The following is a 23,115-nucleotide window of genomic DNA, read 5'->3' as shown; positions in this document are numbered from 1 at the left end:
CTGCTGAAGGAGGGAGCGTCACCCCTAAGTGAACCTCCCCAATTGGGCCAGGGTGATGTATAATATACAAGGCAACCTGACCCTGACACAGGTGTTTTGCAACAATGGAATATTGTTGTAGCTGAAGCAAGTCAGGGGTGAGAAAGACATTTATGAATTCTTCAAACAATGCAGTATTGTTAGAAAGACAGCTGTAAATAGCATACTTGAGTGGCAAATTCAAAGAGAGAAGGATGGCATCACTTTGAACAAAGAGTATTATATACCCTAGAAAATGCAGAAATTTATGCAATGGAATAATGCCTTTAGAACCCTAAAATAACTTACAAAATCATTTTTCTCTAAGTTTGTTGAGCATAAATTGCATTGAATAGTAAACTTTTATAACTTAAAAAATATATGATGATAGACATTCACTGCGCCAATACTGGGCTCAAGTTCATCAGGGAGGCGATGAAACTAATCCTTTTTTATTATCCAAAAAAAAAAAGGCTTGATGATTAAGAAAAAAATTTGCTCACATCATACCATGGCCTAAAATATCTTTAAAAGTGTCTTTCCATAATTCAGTTCTGATTTTCAACATGGAAATGTGAAAATTAAACTAAAAAGTTACATATGTTTTACAATGTTTTTCCTATAAAAAGTCATGTCTTTTTTTCTAAAGAGAATACCTGAATTTGTAATTGGTAGCGTATTTTGTCATTCTTATGAAAATAACAATTCTTCAAAAACTCCAACTTTTTTCTGGAACCACAAAGACTGTTACATATGTCTTGTTTATTTGTTTAAAGGTGCACATAACAACATCTGCAGGTTTAAAATGATTCATTCAAAATTATTTGAATGCAGTTATACATGTGGAAAAGTTTAATTACCAGCTATCTATATGATTGCAATACTACCCAGAGGGCTGTACTTCTTTCTTAATTAAAAATATTTGAACTTAATAATAGAGAACTCTATTAAGATATGAATAAAACATTGCAAGAAAGAAGTTTACCAAGCAGTTAGCAAATCAATTTCAGTAAGTGTTTCTTAATTACTAGTACTCTTCCATATTAGGGGATTAGGAAGACAATTTTCTTGCGCCTCCTTTTGTAACAGCCTTCATTTTTCTTCTGTCATAAAGTTGCTTCACGTTGGCACTTTGCAAGAGCACAGATTTTCAATGGGATGTTCACTTACAATTCCTGATTGTGGTACCTTGATGCCTAGGTTGATGGCTCAGACACGTCCAGTCTGCCACAGCCCAGTAAATGACATGGCCATCTGTCTGGTTACTCAAGTCCTAAACCTAAGCATCATCCTTGATTCTGCCTGTTTCTTCTTTCTTACATCCTGTCAGTCCTACTTCCCCATTATTCCAGTAATCTGCTATGTCTCTTCATCTCCACTCTGAACTATCAGAGTAATGCCTCAATTGCCTTCCCTGCTTCTATGCCTGCCCTATTGAATCCATTCTGGATGCAGCCAGAGGAGACTTTTTGAATATAAATGTCATTGCCTTGCTTAATAACCTTCAAAGACTTACCATTGCATTTGGAATAAAGGCCACCCTCTTCACCATGTCCTTCCTGACCTTACATGATCTGGGCCTGTTTACCTCTCTGATATCACCCTCTTCTACTTTTCCCTTGCCCATATGTCCCACCTACACGGGCCTCCTTTATTCCTCAAGATGCCCATTTTAGGAGCTTTGTACCTGCTGTTCCTGATGCCTAAAACATTATCCTCTAGTTCTCTGCATGGCTGCCTTCATCTTAAACTTTAGCTCTCACCTCAAATGTCACCTACTCAGTCAGATACTAGGTAAAGTGCCCATAATTCTATCCATCCTACCACTCTATTATATCACCCAGTTTTTTCCTTCCCAAGTCTTTATCATATAAAGTTTATAATCACTGTATGCACTTGTTTATTTGTTTCCTGTGTCTTCCAACAGATATAAGCTCCCTGAGGAGAGAGGCTTCATCACTGACATTGGTCAGTGTATCTCTAGCAGCTGGGAGAATACCTGACCTGATAAGCTGTCAACAGAAGAGGAGATGCTCTTACTTATTCAGAAGTAGAACGAGAATAAGTATACTCCATCACCTGGAGGTCCTTTATTTTAGAAACCTAGCTTAGGTGGTAGAACCTCCATACATATCAGAACTCTACATATAGGGACTATGATGCTAGCCAGCAAAGGTAATTTCACACCTGCATTCATATTAATATTAAATGGACTTCTAGTTCCAGGAGAATTCTCAAAATTTTCTTCTTGCATCAAGCACAATTCTTTTGAGTCATACCAGTAGAATCTTTCTAGGCCTGTCTGAGCTCATCAGGCCTGTGTTACAATTCAATACTGGGGCCACACTATTAAGTATTAAATCTTATATATATTGAAAGAAAAAAAGGTTTTTATTGAAATTAAATCTGATTTGTGGGGACTTCCCTGGTGGTGCAGTGGTTAAGAATCTGCCTGCCAATGTAGGGGACACAGGTTTGGGCCCTGGTCTGGGAAGATCCCACATGCCTCGGAGCAACTAAGCCCGTGTGCCACAACTACTGAGCCTGTGTCTAGAGCCCTCGTGCCACAACTACTGAAGCCTGAGTGCCTAGAACCTGTGCTCTGCAGCAACAGAAGCCGCCACAATGAGAAGCCTGCGCACCACAACGAAGAGCAGCCCCCGCTCGCCGCAACTAGAGAAAGCCTGCGCGCAGCAATGAAGACCCAACTAAGCCAAAAATAAATAAATAAAATAAATAAATTTATTTAAAAAACCCTGCAGTTTGTGGATGCAATTAAGTTAGAAGAAGAAATAAAAAACATCCAGATTGGAAAGGAAGTAGAACTATCTCAATCTGCAATGACATGATCTTGTATATAGAAAATCCAAAGGAATTCACAAAACACTATTAGAACTAATAAATGTTCAGCAAGAATCCAAGATACAAAATCAATTTAAAAATCAATTGTATGGAGGGACCTTCAAGATGGCAGAGGAGTAAGATGTGAAATCACCTTCCTCCCCACAAATACATAAAAAATACATCTACATGTGGAACAATTCCTACAGAACACCTACTGAACGCTGGCAGAAGACCTCAGACCTCCCAAAAGGCAAGAAACTCCCCACGTACCTGGGTAGGGCAAAAGAAAAAAGAAAAAACAGAGACAAAAGAATAGGGATGGGACCTGCACCTCTGGGAGGGAGCTGTGAAGGAGGAAAGGTTTCCACACACTAGGAAGCCCCTTCACTGGCGGAGACAGGGGCTGGCGGAGGGGGGACGCTTCGGAGCCACGGAGGAGAGCGCAGCAACAGGGGTGCAGAGGACAAAGCGGAGAGATTCCTGCACAGAGATGGGTGCCAACCAGCACTCACCAGCCCGAGAGGCTTGTCTGCTCACCCACCAGTGGGTGGGGGTGAGGGCTGGGAGCTGAGGCTCCGGCTTCGGAGGTCAGATCCCAGGGAGAGGACTGGGGTTGGTGGCGTGAACACAGCCTGAAGGGGGCTAGTGCGCCATGGCTAGCCAGGAGGGAGTCCGGGAAAACGTCTGGAGCTGCCGAAGAGGCAAGAGACCACTGTTTCAGGGTGCACGAGGAGAGGGGATTCAGAGCACCACCTAAACAAGCTCCAGAGATGGGCGCGAGCCGCAGCTATTAGTGCAGACACCAGAGACAGGCATGGGACGCTAAGGCTGCTGCTGCAGCCACCAAGAAGCCTGTGTGCAAGCACAGGTCACTATCCATACCTCACCTCCTGGGAGCCTGTGCAGCCTGCCACTGCCAGGGTCCCGTGATCCAGTGACAACTTCCCCAGGAGAACACACAGTGCACCTCAGGCTGCTGCAACATCACACTGGCCTCTGCCGCCGCAGGCTCGCCCCGCATTCTGTACCCCTCCCTCTCCCAGGCCTGAGTGAACCAGAGCCCCCTAATCAGCTGCTCCTTTAACCCCGTCCTGTCTGGGCGGGGAACAGATGCCTTCAGGTGACCTGCACGCAGAGGCAGGGCCAAATCCACAGCTGAAGCCCAGGAGCTGGGCAAACAAAGAGAAATGGAAATTTCTCCCAGCAGCCTCAGAAGCAGCAGATTAAATCTCCACAATCATTTTGATGTACCCTGCATCTGTGGAATACCTGAATAGACAACGAATCATCCCAAAATTTAGGCGGTGGAGTTTGGGAGCAACTGTAGACTTTCTGCATCTAATTTGTTTCTGGTTTTATGTTTATCTTAGTTTAGTATTTAGAGCTTATTATAAGTGGTAGATTTGTTTATTGATTTGGTTGCTCTCTTCCATTCATATATATATATATATATATATATATGTTTATCCTTTTTCTCTTTTTGTGAGTGTGTATGTGTATGCTTCTTCGTGTGATTTTGTCTGTATAGCTTTGTTATTACCATTTGTCCTAGGGTTCTGTCTGTCCATATTTTTTTTTTTTAGTAGTTTTTAGTGCTTGTTAGCATTGGTGGATTTGGTTTTTGGTTTCGTTGCTCTCTTCTTTCTTTCTTTCAATATTTTATTTTAATAACTTTATTTTAATTTATTATTTTTTCTTTCTTTCTTTCTTTTTTCTCCCTTTTCTTCTGAGCCGTGTGGCTGACAGGGTCTTGGTGCTCAGGCTGGGTGTCAGGCCTGAGCCTCTGATATGGGAGACCTGAGTTCAGGACATTGGTCCACCAGAGACCTCTGGGTCCCACATAATATCAAACGGCGAAAGCTGTCCCAGAGATCTCCACCTCAATGCTAAAACCCAGATCTACTCAACGACCAGCAAGCTCCAGTGCTGGACACCTCATGCCAATCAACTAGCAAGACAGGAACACAACCCCACCCATTAGCAGAGAGGCTGCCTAAAATCATAAGTTCACAGACACCCCAAAACACACTACCAGACATGGTCCTGCCCACCAGAAAGACAAGATCCAGCCTCATCCACCAGAACACAGGCACCAGTCCCCTCCACCAGGAAGCCTACACAACCCACTAAACAAACCTTACCTACTGGGGGCAGACACCAAAAATAACAGGAACTACGAACCTGCACCCTGCGAAAAGGAGACCCCAAACACCGTAAGTTAAGCAAAATGAGAAGACCGAGAAATACACAGCAGATGAAAGAGCAAGGTAAAAACCCACCAGACCAAACACATGAAGATGATATAGGCAGTCTACTTGAAGAAGAATTCAGAGTAATGATAGTAAAGATGATCCAAACTCTTGGAAATAGAATGGAGAAAATACAGGAAACATTTAACAAGGACCTAGAAGAACTAAACAGCAAACAAACAATGATGAACAACACAATAAATGAAATTTAAAATTCTCTAGAAGGAATCAATAGCAGAATAACTGAGGCAGAAGAACGGATAAGTGACCTAGAAGATAAAATAGTGGAAATGACTACCTCAGAGCAGAAAAAAGAAAAAAGAATGAAAAGAATTGATGACAGTCTCAGAGACCTCTGGGACAACATTAAACATACCAATATTTAAATTATGGAGGTTCCAGAAGAAGAAGAGAAAAGAAAAGGGACTGAGAAAATATTTGAAGAGATTATAGTTGAAAATTCCCTAATATGGGAAAGGAAATAATCAATCAAGTCCAGGAAGCACAGAGAGTCCCATACAGGATAAATGCAAGGAGAAACATGCCAAGACACATATTAATCAAACCATCAAAAATTAAGTACAAAGAAAAAAAAATTAAAAGGCAACAAATAACATACAAGGGAATCCCCATAAGGTTAACAGCTGATCTTTCAGCAGAAGCTCTGCAAGCCAGAAGGGAGTGGCAGGACATATTTAAAGTGATGAAAGGGAAAAACCTACAACCAAGATTACTCTACCCAGCAAGGATCTCATTCAGATTTCACAGAGAATTAAAAGCTTTACAGACAAGCAAAAGCTAAGAGAATTCAGCACCACCAAACTAGCTTTACAACAAATGCTAAAGGAACTTCTCTAGGCAGAAAACACAAGAGAAGGAAAGGACCTACAATAATAAACCCACACAGGCGCTCAGAGGCCCGGTTGCGGGCTGCCAGGCCATGCCGCGCGGAGTTTGTGGCCGGTTAGCCTCAGTGCTGTGGGGGGACACGCGCACAGCCGCCCGCGGTCGCCCAGAGGTGTGTGCACACGTCGGTGTCGCGGCCGTCCCCAGACCAGAGCGAGCGGACACGGGAACCGCCCTGCACCTTCGACCCAGCGCTGCTGGAGTTCCTGGTGTGCCCGCTCTCCAATAAGCCGCTCCGATATGAAGCATCGACAAATGAACTGATTAACGAAGAGTTAGGAAGAGCCTATCCAATTACTGATGGGATTCCTAATATGATACCACACGCAGCTAGGATGACACATCAAAATAAGAAGCAAGAAGAAATGGAGCAGCATTAGATCATACTTAAAAACGACAACACACACAACTAAATTTTCTAAATACCATCCACCTTTTAAAAAGTCAGAGTGGAGGGTAATAAGTGGAGGAGAAGAATGTTTCTGTCTCTTCCTATGTCAACTGTCCTTATTCCGTTGGTCTCGTTAGCAGGGCTGTTACACTCGGCCTCTGTGGAAGAAAACTTCCCACAGGGCTGCACTAGCACAACCAGCCTGTGCTTTTACAGTCTGCTCTTGCCGATTACCATACCCGTTTATGTGTTCTTCCACCTTTGGACCTGGATGGGTATTAAACTTTTCAGGTATAATTAATACAACCAGAGCCAAGATGGTATATCCTAATGATATGCTTGAGTGTCTACCTCTGAAAGCTCAACTACATGGAAATACTGGACACCCACTTAATTTGCAAGAAAGATGCTTTGCCTAGCTTCTGTCAGAGGTTTAGGACTAGGGGAGGCTTAAGCTGCAGAGGCTTCTTTATTGTACTTTGGTTCTGCCCTTGTTTTCTGAAGGTTCTTATTTATACCTGGGGTATCAGGAGAAACATTTCAACAAAGTGTCTTGTTGGAAATTAATAGCCCCAGCCATCATCTGATGACATTATTTCTTATCCCATTCATAATTAAGAGTTACTAATCTGAAATCTTATATGTTTATTTTACATTCAGAGTCTGGTAAAGTCACATGTTAAGGATGACTGAAATAATTCCAGAGGAGCTCTGTTGGGGTAGTTGTAGAGAAATGCATTTGAACTAATGTGGTATAAAACTGTAATAAAATGGAAACTTCATGTATTTGCCAAAATTCTGAGTTTGTAAAATTACCTTCATTTCTTCGGCATCGCATGCTTACATTAATAATAAGAAAATAAGATATTGACACTTTCCAGAAAACAATTTGTAGTTTTGTGAGGTTTTTATCCCCTTTGGTCACTAGAGTGTGATTCTAAGGAAGAGAAAATGTAAATATTCTAAATTTTAAACTTAGAATACTTAGAGAGACACATAATAGCCAAAATAGAATAATTTCCCAGGAAAGTACGTGCCTCTGGAGGTAGAGGTGGGGTTGAAAGATTTGCAAATAGCTGATTGTGTCCTACTGAGTTGAGGGCTACACGTTTTGGGGCACATTTCAGTTTATTTTCCTGCCATAGGAGACCTATTTAAATAGCACTACTAAGGGCATGAGCATTATACACGTTAATAGTTCCTGATTTTCCAGAACTTTCAACAAGATTGATTAGTACAATAACTCTTTCAGAAGTATAACATAAATATTTCAGTAGTTACCCTAAAGAAACCTAAGAACTGAATATAACCTTAACTGATTCTTAATAGAACCTTTAAGTAGTTTAACAGAACCTTTATATAGCGATTCTTCCTCTTCAAAAGACAAAACAAGAGGTTGGATGTGTTTTCTGTTGCATTAATTCAATATATATACTGTAGTACAAGTCATGTTTTAAAAACTACTCTATGCCAGGGACTTCCCTGGTGGCACAGTGGTTAAGAATCTGCCTGCCAATGCAGGGGACACGGGTTTGAGCCCTGGTCCGGGAAGATCCCACATGCCGCAGAGCAACTAAGCCCGTGAGCCACAACTACTGAAGCCCACCCACTCTAGGGCCTGCATGCCACAACTACTGAGTGCACGTGGTGCAAATACTGAAGCCCGCACGCCTAGAGCCCATGCTCCACAACAAGAGAAGCCACCGCAATGAGAAGCCTGCACACTGCAATGAAGAGTAGCTCCCACTTGCTGCAACTAGAGAAGGCCAGTGCGCAGCAATAAAGACCCAATGCAGAAAAAAAAACAAAAACAAAAACAAAAAAACAACCCTCCTCTATGGCAATATAAAATAACATGAAAGATAATACAGGTACCCATCATTTCCTGAAATGGCAATATTTTTCTTTTTAATTTGCTATAAATCTCACTATGGTCAGTGTAAATGAAAGAATTTTGCTGATAAAATAAGCACTGTATTCTGAAATCGACTGTGGCAATGATTGCATGATTCTGTGACTATACTAAATCCATTGAGTCGTACAATGTACATGGTTGAATTGTATGCTATGTGACTTGTATATCAATAAAGCTGTTACCAAAATAAATAAATAAACCCAAAACCATTAAGAAAATGGTAATAGGAACATACATATCGATAATTACCTTAAATGTAAATGGATTAAATGCTCCAACCAAAAGACATAGGCTGGCTGCATGGATACAAAAATAAGACCCGTATATATGCTGTCTACAAGAGACCCACTTCAGACCTAGGGACACATACAGACTGAAAGTGAGGGGATGGAAAAAAATATTCCATGCAAATGGAAATCAAAAGAAAGCTAGAGTAGCAATTCTCATATCAGATAAAATAGACTTTAAAACAAAGACTATTACAAGAGACAAAGAAGGACACTACATAATGATCAAGGGATCAATCCAAGAAGAAGATATAACAATTGTAAATATTGATGCACCCAACATAGGAGCACCTCAATACATAAGGCCATAAAAGGGGAAATTGACAGTAACATAATCATAGTAGGGGACTTAAAAGCCCACTTTCACCAATGGACAGACCATCCAAAATGAAAATAAATAAGGAAACACAAGCTTTAAATGATACATTAAACAAGATGGACTTAATTGATATTTATAGACATTCCATCCAAAAACAACAGAATACACATTCTTCTCAAGTGCTCATGGAACATTCTCCAGGACAGATCATACCTTGGGTCACAAATCAAGCCTTGGTAAATTTAAGAAAACTGAAATCGTATCAAGTTTCTCCTCTGACGGAGCTGGAGGAATCAGGCTCTATGATGTCAGACTATAGTACAAAGCTACAGTAATCAAGATAGTATGGTACTGGCACAAAAAGAGAAATATAGATCAATGGAACAGGATAGAAAACCCAGAAATAAATCCACTCACTTATGGTCACCTTATCTTTGATAAAGGAGGCAAGAATATACAATGGAGAAAAGACAGCCTCTTCAATAAGTGGTGCTGGGAAAACCGGACAGCTACATGTAAGAGAATGACATTAGAACACTCCCTAACACCATACACAAAAATAAACTCAAAATGGATTAAAGACTTAAATGTAAGGCAGGATGCTACAAAACTCTTAGAGGAAAACATAGGCAGAACACTCTATGACATAAATCACAGCAAGATCCTTTCTGACCCACCTCCTAGAGAAATGGAAATAAAAACAAAAATAAACAAATGGGACGTAATGAAACTTAAAAGCTTTTGCATAGCAAAGGAAACCATAAACATTCTCTCTCAGAATGGGAGAAAATATTTGCAAATGAAGCAATTGACAAAGGATTAATCTCCAAAATATACAAGCAGCTCATGCAGCTCAATATCAAAAAAAAAATAAACAACCCAATCCCAAAATGGGCAGAAGACATAAACAGACATTTCTCTAAAGAAGATATATAGATTGCCAACAAATACGTGAAAGTATGCTCAACCTCACTAATCATTAGAGATATGCAAATCAAAACTACAATGAGGTATCACCTCACACCTGTCATATTGGCCATCATCAAAAAATCTACGAACAATAAATGCTGGAGAGGGTGTGGAGAAAAGGGAACCCTCTTGCACTGTTGGTGGGAATGTAAATTGGGATAGCAAATATGGAGAACAGTATGGAGGTTCCTTAAAAAGCTAAAAATAGAACTACCATACGACCCAGCAGTCCCACTACTGGGCATATACCATGAGAACACCATAATTCAAAAAGAGTCATGTACCACAATGTTCACTGCAGCTCTATTTACAATAGCCAGGGCATGGAAGCAACCTAAGTGTCCACAGACAGATGAATGGATAAAGAAGATGTGGCACATATATACAATGGCATATTACTCAGCCATAAAGAGAAACGAAATTGAGTTATTTGTAGTGAGATGGATGGACCTAGAGTATGTCATACAGAGTGAAGTAAGTAAGAAAGAGAAAAACAAGTACGTATGCTAACATATATATATGGAATCTAAAAAAAAAAAAAAAGGTTCTGAAGAACCTAGAGGCAGGCCAGGAATAAAGATGCAGACGTAGAGAATGGACCTGAGGACAGGCGGAGGGGGAAGGGTAAGCTGGGACGAAGTGAGAGAGTGGTATGGACATATACACACTACCAAATGAAAAACCAATAGCTAGTGGGAAGCAGACGCATGGCACAAGGAGATGAGCGAGGTGCTTTGTGTCCACCTAGAGGGGTGGGATAGGGAGGGTGGGAGGGAGATGCAAGAGGGACAAGATATGTGGATAAATGTATATGTATAGCTGATTCATTTTGTTATATAGCAGAAACTAACACACCATTGTAAAACAATTATACTCCAATAAAGATGTTAAAAAAAAGGGAAAAAAATCAATTGTATTTCTACACACTAGCAATGAACAAATCAAAAAATGAAATTAAGAAAAAATTACATTCACCGTATCATCAAAAAGAATATAATAGGAATAAATTTAAGAAAAGAAGTGCTAGACTTGTACACTGAAAACTATAAAATATTGCTGAAAGCAATTAAACACATATAAATGAAAGACATCCTATGGATTGGAAGGCTCAATATTATTAAGATGAAAATATTCCTCAAAGTGATCTATAGATTTAAGGGAATTACTATAATTACCCCAGCTGTCTTTTTGGCTGAAACTGATAAGCTGATCTGCAAATTCATATGGAAATGCAAGGAACCCAGCATAGCAAAAACAGTCAAGATAAGAAAGAACAGGGCTTCCCTGGTGGCGCAGTGGTTGAGAGTCCGCCTGCCGATGCAGGGGACATGGGTTCGTGCCCTGGTCCGGGAAGATCCCACATGCTGCGGAGCAGCTGGGCCCGTGAGCCATGGCTGCTGAGTCTGCGCGTCTGGAGCCTGTGCTCCACAATGGGAGAGGCCACAACAGTGAGAGGCCCACGTACTGCCAAAAAAAAAAAAAAAAAGAAAAAAGGAAAGAACAAAGTTCTTCCTGATTTCAAAACTAGTCTATAAAACTATAGTGATTAAGACAGTGTGGTACTGCATAAGGATAGACATATGATAAATAAAATAGAATTGAGAGGTCAGAGATAAACCCTTACATGTGTGGGTAAACTGATTTTTAAAAAGTGTGGTGAGACATTTCAATAGGGAAGGAATAGTCCTTCAACCAGTAGTGCTAGCACAACTGAATAACCACATGCACAAAAATGCAGTTGAATCTCTACCTCTCACTATATACAAAAATTAACTCAAAATGATCATAGAATTAAATTTAAGAGCTAAAACTACAAAATTCTTAGAAGAAAACAGGAGTATATTTTTGTGACTTTGGATTAGGCAATAGTTTCTTAGATATAATTCCAAAAGCACAAGTAATAGAAAAAAATATATAAACAGGATTTAATCAAAATTAAAATCTTTTAAGCTTCAAAAGACACCATCAGGAAATGAAAAGACAACTTAGAGAATGAGTGAAAATATTTGCATATCATATATCTGACAAAGAACTTGTATCCAAAGTCTTACAACTGAACAATAAAAAGACAAAAAAATCCAATTAAAGAATAGGCAAAAGATTTGAATAGGTATTTCTCCAAAGGAGAAACACAAATGGCTAATAAGCACATGAAAAGACGCTCAATATCTTTAATGATCAGAGAAATACAAACCCAAACTACGATGAGATACCACTTCACACACACTAGGATGGCTTAAATAAAAGACAGACAATAAGAAGTGTTGATTACGATGTGGAGAAGTTGCCTCCCCTCCCCCACCATTGCTAGTGGGACTGTAGAATGGTACAGACACTTTGGAAAACAGTTTGGTAGTTCGTTACAAGTTAAATGTAAAGTTCCATATGACCTAGCAATTCCACTCCTAGGTATATACCAAAGAGGACTGAAAACATATCTCCACACAAAAACTTTGATATGAAGGTTCATATCAGCATCAATTCATAACAGCCAAAACGTGGAAACAACTGTCTATCAACAGATAAATGAATAAACAAGTATGGCATATCCATATAACAAATTATTATTCCTGCATAAAAAGGGATGAAATGCTACAACATGGATGGACCCTGAAAACAAAATGTTAAATGAAAGAAGTGAGACACAAAAGGCCACATATTGTATGATTCTATTTACGTGAAATGTCCAGAACAGGCAAATCCTTAGTGACAAAAAGTAGATTAGTGGTTGCCAGGAGTTTGGGGGGAAGGGGGAATGAGGAATGACTGTTAATGGGTAGGGAGGTTATTTTGGGGTGATGAAAATGATCTAAAATTAGATAGTAGTGATGGTTGCACAGCTCTGTAAATATTGTAAGAAAAAAGTTGACTTCTATACTGTGTGAATTAAATCTCAGTAATTATTTTTTTTTAAAAAAGTCACCCTGTGGTTTTTTGGGATCTGAAGAAAAATCCCTTTGTGGAATTAGTAAGCACACAACACTCTTTTGAGGAAACTTTGTTTTCACAGGTTTTTGGCAGCAAGCATCAAGTGGAGAGAATGTCAATTATTAGAATGCTTTCACTACGACCATGAATTTTTTTTTGAATGGCGTCTCTTTAAGAACCCTTCATTCCCATTGTAAATTCACTTTGAAATGGGGAAGAATGCCAATGGCTTCAATAATTTTATATCCTATTAAACTGAGATTATCACATTCACAAATGTGAGCCACAGATTGTAGTGACCACATGGGTTGTTGGAGAGTAAATTTTTTTAGCCTGAACTTTGACACTGAAGTCAAACCTCTCTGCACAAAAGGGAAGCAATGCCTTTGTGCCTTTATGCCCTCATCAAAGATAAAGCTCCTTCTCCCTTTCATCCCATTGAAGTGATTGCTCTGTCAGTCTCCTTAGCTATAAAATGGAATAGTAATATCTCAGAGGGCTCCTGTGTAGAACACTCACACATGTCAGCCTTGCGCTTTGTAATCTGCAGTGAGCAGCTCTAGAAGGGTCTCCTGAAATAACCCAAGTAGTTTTTGGGAGTTGTCTTATCCTAAAAGCTTCTTAAATTAAGAGAATGGGTGAGGGAAAGGCTCCTCTCCTAACTTTGGTCCCTTTCTTCCTTTCATTATTCCCTGTTATTAGCAGAGAGCACTATCTTTCACAGCCAGTGTACTTTGCTGAGTGCCCAGGTACTTAAAGTTCATTTGTGCCTGAGACTCCCAAGCTGATTTTCATGCTCTGGTTTTATTTCTACAGAAAGATAAAATGATTGAAAATGAACAATCTTTTGGATATAGGATGACAGATTCTATCTAATAGAAGGTGGTGGCAAAGAAATTAGGGGGAAAATGGACTAGAATGCTTCTCAAAGACTTGTTTTTGGCAGCCCAGTATTGACTACAGTCAAGTGAAACACTGTTGTAGAAAAAACCTGTAAGGTTAGTTTCTTAGCTGTATTCTAATTATTAGCATATCCAAAGAAAAAATTACATTTGGGTAGGACAAGAACATTCACTTTAGAAATATTTTCAAAAATGAAAAACATGCAAAAATATTACTGACCATTTCTATCCTAAATGACCATAAGACAGATCCATTTTCGTTAGGTTAAGTGATTTACTATTCTCTTACAAACACACATACACTAATGTACGCAAGCATGAGAAATAAAAAGAGGAAAATACATTTCAGTTTTATCTTTGGATGTTTCCTGAAGAAAGGCCATCACTTTTATGACTTAGCACATGTTTGTGCAGCATGGCATGGTGGACACAGGCACTATTGTTCTAGATTCAGACAATCTGGGTTCAAGTTGTGACTCTCCAACTAACTGTTGTCCTTAAACAAAGTGTATAACTCTTCTGAACCTCACTTTCCTTATCTGAAAAATGGGGATGGTGTTAGTTTCTACCTCTCAGGGTCACTGTGAGAATTAAATGAAACACTTCATGGAAAAAGCCTTGGCACAATGACTGGCACATAGTAAATGTTTAAGAAATATCAGCTCTGATCACAAGGGTATGAAACTAGAAATCAGCTATTCGAAGAAAGCTGGAAAAATCACAAATATGTGAAGATTGAAAAAGATGATACTGAATAAACACTGAGTCAATAAAGAAATAAAAAAGAAATTAAAACTACCTGAAGACAAATGGAAATGAAAATATGATATACCAAAATCTATGAGATGCAGCAAAAGCGGTATTATGAGGGAATTTTACAGCAATACAGGCCTACCTCAACATATAACAAAAATCTCAAATAAACTATCTAAATTTACACCTAAAGGAACTAGGAAAAAAAAGAACAAATGAAGTACAACCTTAGCAGGAGGAAAGAAATAATAAAGATGAGAGTGGAAATAAATGAAATAGAGTCTAAAAAGACAATAGAAAGGGGATGGAACCAAGATGGCGGAGTAGAAGGATGAGCTCTCACTCCCTCTTGTGAGAACACCAGAATCACAAATAGCTGCGGGACAATCATCGACAGGAAGACACTGGAACTCACCAAAAAAGATACCCCACATCCAAAGACAAAGGGGAAGCCACAATGAGACAGTAGGAGGGGTGCAATCACAGTAAAATCAAATCCCATAACTGCTGGGTGGGTGACTCACAGACTGGAGAACACTTATGTCACAGAAGTCCACCCACTGGAGTGAAGGTTCTGAGCCCCATGTCAGGCTTCCCAACCTGGGGGTCTGGCAACGGGAGGAGGAATTCCTAGAGAATCAGACTTTGAAGCCTAGTGGGATTTGATTGCAGGACTTCGACAGGACTGGGGGAAACAGAGACTCCACTCTTGGAGGGCACACACAAAGTAGTGTGCACATCGGGACCCAGGGGAAGGAGCGGTGAATCCACGGGAGACTGAACCAGACCTACCTGCTAGTGTTGGAGGGTCTCCTGCAGAGGTGGGGGGTGGCTCTGTCTCACTGGGAGGACAAGGACACTGGCAACAGAAGTTCTGGGAAGTACACCTTGGCGTGAGCCCTCCGAGAGTCCGCCATTAGCCCCACCAAAGAGCCCGGGTAGGGTCCAGTGTTGGATTGCCTCAGGCCAAACAACCAACAGGGAGGGAACCCAGCCCCACCCATCAGCAGTCAAGCGGATTAAAGTTTTACTCAGCTCTGCCCACCAGAGCAACAGCCAGCTCTACCCACCACCAGTCCCTCCCATCAGGAAACTTACACAAGCCTCTTAGATAGCCTCATCCACCAGAGGGCAGACAGCAGAAGCAAGAAGAACAACAATCCTGCAGCCTGTGGAACAAAAACCACATTCACAGAAAGACAAGATGAAAAGGCAGAGGGCTATGTACCAGATGAAGGAACAAGATAAAACCCCAGAAAAACAACTAAATGAAGTGGAGATAGGCAACCTTCCAGAAAAAGAATTCAGAATCATGAAAGTGAAGATGATCCAGGACCTTGGAAAAAGAATGGAGGCAAAGATCGAGAAGATGCAAGAAATGTTTAACAAAGACCTGGAAGAATTAAAGAACAAACAAACAGAGATGAACAATACAATAACTGAAATGAAAACTATACTAGAAGGAACCAATAGCAGAATAAATGAGGCAGAAGAATGGATAAGTGACCTGGAAGACAGAATGGTGGAAGTCACTGCTGCGAAACAGAATAAAGAAAAAAGAATGAAAAGAAATGAAGACAGCCTAAGAGACCTCTGGGACCACATTAAACGCAACAACATTTGCATTATAGGGGTCCCAGAAGGAGAAGAGAGAGAAAAAGGACCCGAGAAAATATTTGAAGAGATTATAGTCGAAAACTTCCCTAACATGGGAAAGGAAATAGCCACCCAAGTCCAGGAAGCGCAGAAAGTCCCATACAGGATAAACCCAAGGAGAAACATGCCGAGACACATAGTAATCAAATTGGTAAAAATTAAAGACAAAGAAAAATTATTGAAAGCAGCAAGGGAAAAACGACAAATAACATACAAGGGAACTCCCATAAGGTTAACAGCTGATTTCTCAGCGGAAACTCTACAAGCCAGAAGGGAGTGGCATGAGATACTTAAAGTGATGAAAGGGAAGAATCTACAACCAAGATTACTCTACCCAGCAAGGATCTCATTCAGATTCGATGGAGAAATCAAAAGCTTAACAGACAATCAAAAGCTAAGAGAATTCAGCACCACCAAACCAGCTCTACAACAAATGCTAAAGGAACTTCTCTAAGTGGGAAACACAAGAGAAGAGAAGTATTGATAATTACCTTAAATGTGAATGGATTAAAGGCTCCAACCAAAAGACACAGGCTTGCTGAATGGATACAAAAACAATACCCATATATATGCTGTCCACAAGAGACCCACTTCAGACCTAGAGACACATACAGACTGAAAGTGAGGGGATGGAAAAAGATATTCCATGCAAATGGAAATCAAAAGAAAGCTGGAGTAGCAATGTTCATATCAGATAAAATAGACATTAAAATAAAGAATGTTACAAGGGACAAGGAAGGACACTACATAATGATCAAGGGACCAATCCAAGAAGAAGTTATAACAATTATAAGTATATATGCACCCAACATAGGAGCACCACAATACATAAGGCAACTGTTAATAGCTACCAAAGAGGAAATCAACAGTAATACAATAATAGTGGGGGACTTTAACACCTCACTTACACTAATGGACAGATCATTCAAAATGAAAATAAATAAGGAAACAGAAGCTTTAACTGACACAATGGACCAGATAGATTTAATTGATATTTATAGGACATTCCATCCAAACACAGCAGATTACACTTTCTTCTCAAGTACACATGGAACATTCTCCAGGATAGATCACATCTTGGGTCACAAATCAAGTCTCTGTAAATTTAAGAAGACTGAAATGATATCTAGCATCTTTTCTGACCACAACGCTATGAGATTAGAAATCAATTACACGGAAAAAAACGTAAAAAACACAAACACATGGAGGCTAAACAATATGTTACTAAATAACCATGAGATCACTGAAGAAATCAAAGAGGAATTCAAAAACTACCTAGAGACAAATGACAATGAAAACACGAAGACCCAAAACCTATGGGATGCAGCAAAAGCATTTCTAAAAGGGAAGTTTATAGCTATACAAGCCTACCTCAAGAAACAAGAAAAATCTCAAATAAACAAGCTAAACTTGCACCTAAAGGCACTAGAGAAAGAAGAACAAACAAAACCCAAAGTTAGCAGAAGGAAAGAAATCATAAAGATCAGATCAGAAATAAATGAAATAGAAACAAACAAAACAATAGTAAAGATCAATAAAATTAAAAGCTGGTTCTTTGAGAAGATGAACAAAATTGATAAACCATTAGCCAGACTCACCAAGAAAATGATGGAGAGGACTCAAATCAATAAAATTAGAAATGAAAAACGAGAAGTTACAACAGACACCACAGAAATAGAAAGCATCCTAAGAGACTACTACAAGCAACTCTATGCCAATAAAATGGATAACCTGGAAGAAATGGACAAATTCTTAGAAAGGTATAACCTTCCAAGACTGAACCAGGAAGAAATAGAAAACACGAACAGACCAATCACAAGTAATGAAATTGAAACTGTGATTAAAAATCTTCCAACAAACAGAAGTCCAGGACCAGATGGCTTCACAGGTGAATTCTATCAAACATTTAGAGAAGAGCTAACACCCATCCTTCTCAAACTCTTCCAAAAAGTTTCAGAGGAAGGAACACTCCCAAACTCATTCTATGAGGCCACCATCACCCTGATACCAAAGCCAGACAAAGATACTACAAAAAAAGAAAATTACAGACCAATATCACTGATGAATATAGATGCAAAAATCCTCAACAAAATACTAGCAAACAGAATCTAGCAACAACACATTAAAAGGATCATACACCAAGATCAAGTGGGGGATTCTTCAATATACACAAATCAATCAATGTGATACACCATATTAACAAATTAAAGAATAAAAACTATATGATCATCTCAATAGATGCAGAAAAAGCATTTGAGAAAATTCAACACCCATTTATGATAAAAAACTCTCCAGAAAGTGGGCATAGAGGGAACCTACCTCTACATAATAAAGGCCATATATGACGGACCCACAGCAAACATCATTCTCAATGGTGAAAAATGGAAAACATTTCCTCTAAAATCAGGAACAAGACAAGGATGTCCACTCTCATCACTATTATTCAACATAGTTTTGGAAGTCCTAGCCATGGCAATTAGAAAAGAAAAAGAAAGGAAAGGAATATAAGTTGGAAAAGAAGAAGTAAAACTGTCACTGTTTGCAGATGACATGATACTATTCATAGAGAATCCTAAAAATGCCACCAGAAAACTACCAGAGCTAATCAATGAATTTGGTAAAGTTGCAGGATACAAAATTAATGCACAGAAATCTCTTGCATTCCCATATACTGATGATGAAAAATCTGAAAGAGAAATTAAGGAAACACTCCCATTTACCATTGCAACAAAAAGAATAAAATACCTAGGAATAAACCTACCTAGGGAGACAAAAGACCTGTATGCAGGAAACCGTAAGACACTGATGAAAGATATTAACGATGATACCAACAGATGGAGAGATATACCATGTTCTTGGATTGGAAGAATCAATGTTGTGAAAATGACTATACTACCCAAAGCAAACTACAGATTCAATGCAATCCCTATCAAATTACCAATGGCATTTTTTACGGAACTAGAACAAATAATCTTAAAATTTGTATGGAGACACAAAAGACCCCGAAGAGACAAAGCAATTTTGAGGGAAAAAAATGGAGTGGGAGGAATCAGACTCCCTGACTTCAGACTATACTACATAGCTACAGTATTCAAGACAATATGGTACTGGCACAAAAGCAGAAACTTAGATCAATGGAACAAAAGAGAAAGCCCAGAGATAAACCTACGCACCTATGGTCAACTAATTTATGACAAAGGAGGCAAGGATATACAATGGAGAAAAGACAGTCTCCTCAATAAGTAGTGCTGGGAAAACTGGACAGCTACATGTAAAAGAATGAAATTAGAACACTCCCTAACACCATACATAAAAATAAACTCAAAATGGATTCAAGACCTAAATGTAAGACTGGACACTATCAAACTCTTAGAGGAAATCATAGGAAGAACACTCTTTGAGATAAATCACAGCAAGATGTTTTTTGATCCACATCCTAGAGTAATGGAAATAAAAACAAAAATAAACAAGTGGGACCTGATGAAACTTCAAAGCTTTTGCACAGCAAAGGAAACCATAAACAAGATGAAAAGACAACCCTCAGAATGGGAGAAAATATTTGCAAATGAATCAACGGACAAAGGATTAATCTCCAAAATATATAAACAGCTCAGGCAGCTCAATATTAAAGAAACAAACGACCTAATGCAAAAATGGGCAGGAGACCTAAATAGCTATTTCTCCAAAGAAGACATACAGATGGCCAAGAAGCACACGAAAAGCTGCTCAACATCACTAATTATTAGAGAAATGAAAATCAAAACTACAGTGAGGTATCCCCTCACACCAGTTAGAATGGGAATCATCAGAAAATCTACAAACAACAAATGCTGGAGAGGGTGTGGAGAAAAGGGAACCCTCTTGCACTGTTGGTGGGAATGTAAATTGATACGGCCACTATGGAGAATAGTATGGAGCTTCCTTAAAAAAGTAAAAATAGAATTACCATATGACCCAGCAATCCCACTACTGGGCATTACCCAGAGAAAACCATAATTCAAAAAGCCACATGCAACGCAATGTTCATTGCAGCACTATTTATAATAGCCAGGTCATGGAAGCAACCTAAATGCCCTTCGACAGACGAATGGATAAAGAAGATGTGGTACATATATACAATGGAATATTACTCAGCCATAAAAAGGAACGAAACTGGGTCATTTGTTGAGATGTGGATGGATCTAGAGACTGTCATACAGAGTGAAGTAAGTCAGAAAGAGAAAAACAAATATCGTATATTAACACATGTATGTGGAATGTAGAAAAATGGTACAGATGAACCGGTTTGCAGGGCAGGAGTTGAGACAGAGATGTAGAGAACAAACGTATGGACATCAAGGGGGGAAAGCCGTGGGGGGGGTGGGGATGGTGGTGTGATGAATTGGGGGATTGGGATTGACATGTATACACTGATGTGTACAAAATTGTTGAATAATAAGAACCTGCTGTATAAAAAAAGAAATAAAATACAATTAAAAAATTTAAAAAATAGACAATAGAAAATGTCAGTCAAACTAAGAGCTGGTTCTTTGAAAAGATAAACAAAATTGACAAACCTTTAGCTAAACTCACTAAGAAAAAAAGACAGAAGGCTGTGATAAATAAAATCAGAAATGAAAGAGGATAAATAAGATATACCACAGAAAGACAAAGGATTATAAGAGAATATTATGAACAACAAATTAGACATATTATGCCGACAAATTAGACAACCTAAGAAATGGACAAACTCTTAAGATTCATACAACCTTCCAAGACTGAATCATGAAGAAACAGAAAATCTGAATAGACTGATCACTAAGAAAAAGACTGAAACATTAATCAAAAACCTCCCCAAAAGAAAAGTTCAGGACGAGATGGCTTCACACGTGAACTCTGTCAAATATTCAAAGAAGATTTAATACCTATCCTTTTCAAACTCTTCAAAAAATTAAATAGGAAGGAATGATTCCTAACTCATTTTACGAAGCCAACATTACCCTTATGCCAAAACCAGACAAACTCAACACAAAAAAAGAAAATTACAGACCAATATCTTTGATGAACATAGATGCAAAAATTGTCAACAAAATATTAGCCAACCAAATACAGCAATACGTTAAAAGGACCATATTCCATGATAAAGTGGGGCTTATTCCAGGGATGCAAACATGGCTCAACATTCACAAGTAAATAAATGGGATATACCACATTAATAAAACAAAGGATAAAGAGCATATGATCATCTCAGTAGATGCAGAAAAAGCATTTGACCAGATTCAACACCCGTTTCTGATAAAAACTCTCAATAAAATAGGTATAGAAAGAACGTACTTCAACATAATACAAGTCATATATGACAAACTCACAGCTAACATCACACTCAATGGTGAAAAACTGAAAGCTATCCCTCTAAAATCAGGAAAACGACAAGGATGCCCACTCTTACCACTCTTATTCAACACAGTATTGGAAGTCCTAGCCAGAGCAATTAGGCAATAAAAAGAGAGAAAAGGCATTCCAGTTAGAAAGGAAGAAGTCAAACTGTCACTATTTGCAGATGACATGATTTTATAGAGAGAGAATCCTTAAGACTCCACCAAAAAAACATTAGAAATAATAAACAAATACGGTATAGTTGCAGGGTACAAAATCAGCATACAAAAAAATCTGTTGCATTTCTGTATGCTAACAATGAGCTATAAAAAAGAAAAATTAAGAAAACAATCCCATTGACAATCACAACAAAAAGAATAAAATACCTAGGAATAAATTTAAACAAGGAGGTGAAAGACCTGCAAACTATAAGACACTGTTGAAAGAAGTTGAAGACATAAATAAATGGAAAGATATTCCGTGCTCATGAATTGGAAGAATTAACATACGGACATTAAAATGTCCATATTACCTAAAGCAATCTACAGATTCAATGCAATCCCTATCAAAATCCCAAGGAATAAAAAATAAATAAAATAAAGAAATATTAGTTGATGGTAATAATGTATATGTCTATTATCTGCACTAGGTAATCCACTCTAACATGCGTAGAACATAATTGAACCAAAATTTTACACTGTAACACACACAGAATACTTAGGACATGACAAATTTTAAAAAAGCTTCAATGCTTAAAAAAAAGGAATATAAGTGTGATTTGTTCTGCATAGCCTCATTTGTTCTCTAGTTTCTAAGGGCAGCTATGGGGGAACTGAAGGAAGAAAAGTACTTACACAGGAAGGAAAAAAATCAATCTGATGGACATGAATATAGCCACCTAACTAGCCTAGGGATTTATTCAATGACACTGCTTTACTGTTAACCTTCACTCATATCATTTATTATTTGGGGAACGGCTGCAAAGAGACCAGAAAGTGAATAGAATAATGATGTTTTTATGGCTCCTAATGTAGATTGTTATTGAAAATCTATCAATTTTACTGGCAAACCTTTGGCTCAAAAATAAGATCTTCATTTATAACTTGCAGGCAGTGATGACTCAAATTATGAGAAGTAACTGGGAAATAAAAAATAACTATCATGATAATTATCTTTCTCATTAAAAACATGAGGCATTCTGTAATCGTTGGGATGTGCAAGATACTCTTTAACATCTGCTGCTACTGAGCTAAAACACATTTAAACAGGAAAGAAAATACATTACTGAGTGTTACTTTTGTACTGTTGGTGGGAATGTAAATTGATACAGCCACTATGCAGAGCAGTATGGAGGTTCCTTAAAAAGCTAAAAATAGAACTACCATACGACCCAGCAATCCCACTACTGGGCATATACCCTGAGGAAACCATAATTCAAAAAGACACATGTACCACAATGTTCACTGCAGCTCTATTTACAATAGCCAGGACATGGAAGCAACCTAAGTGTCCATCGACAGATGAATGGATAAAGATGATGTGGCACATATATACAATGGACTATTACTCTGCCATAAAAAGATACAAAATTGAGTTATTTGTAGGGAGGTAAATGGACCTGGA

The 23,115-nt window shown here is 38.7% G+C and overlaps 2 protein-coding genes across 7 annotated transcripts in view; one reads left to right on the top strand and one right to left on the bottom strand.

The window, feature by feature from the left end:
* CFAP20DC (CFAP20 domain containing) overlaps nt 1-23,115 on the bottom strand; it is a 281,035-nt gene that overhangs the window by 69,198 nt on the left and 188,722 nt on the right. The gene's annotated exons all lie outside the window — the stretch shown is intronic.
* Nucleotides 6,494-7,190, top strand: LOC308624137 (phosphatidylinositol N-acetylglucosaminyltransferase subunit Y-like; the record flags this gene model as incomplete). The annotated part of the gene is made up of 1 exon (XM_081247117.1): nt 6,494-7,190. The coding sequence occupies one exon, from the start codon at nt 6,494-6,496 to the stop codon at nt 6,707-6,709; it is 216 nt and encodes a 71-aa protein (XP_081103243.1). The 3' UTR covers nt 6,710-7,190.

Source organism: Mesoplodon bidens (genome assembly GCF_964165515.1).
Source record: "Mesoplodon bidens genome assembly, chromosome: 10".
Lineage (NCBI taxonomy): Eukaryota > Metazoa > Chordata > Mammalia > Artiodactyla > Ziphiidae > Mesoplodon > Mesoplodon bidens.
The sequence above is the reverse complement of the archived record's forward strand: the minus strand, read 5'-3'. Positions and strand labels throughout refer to the sequence as shown.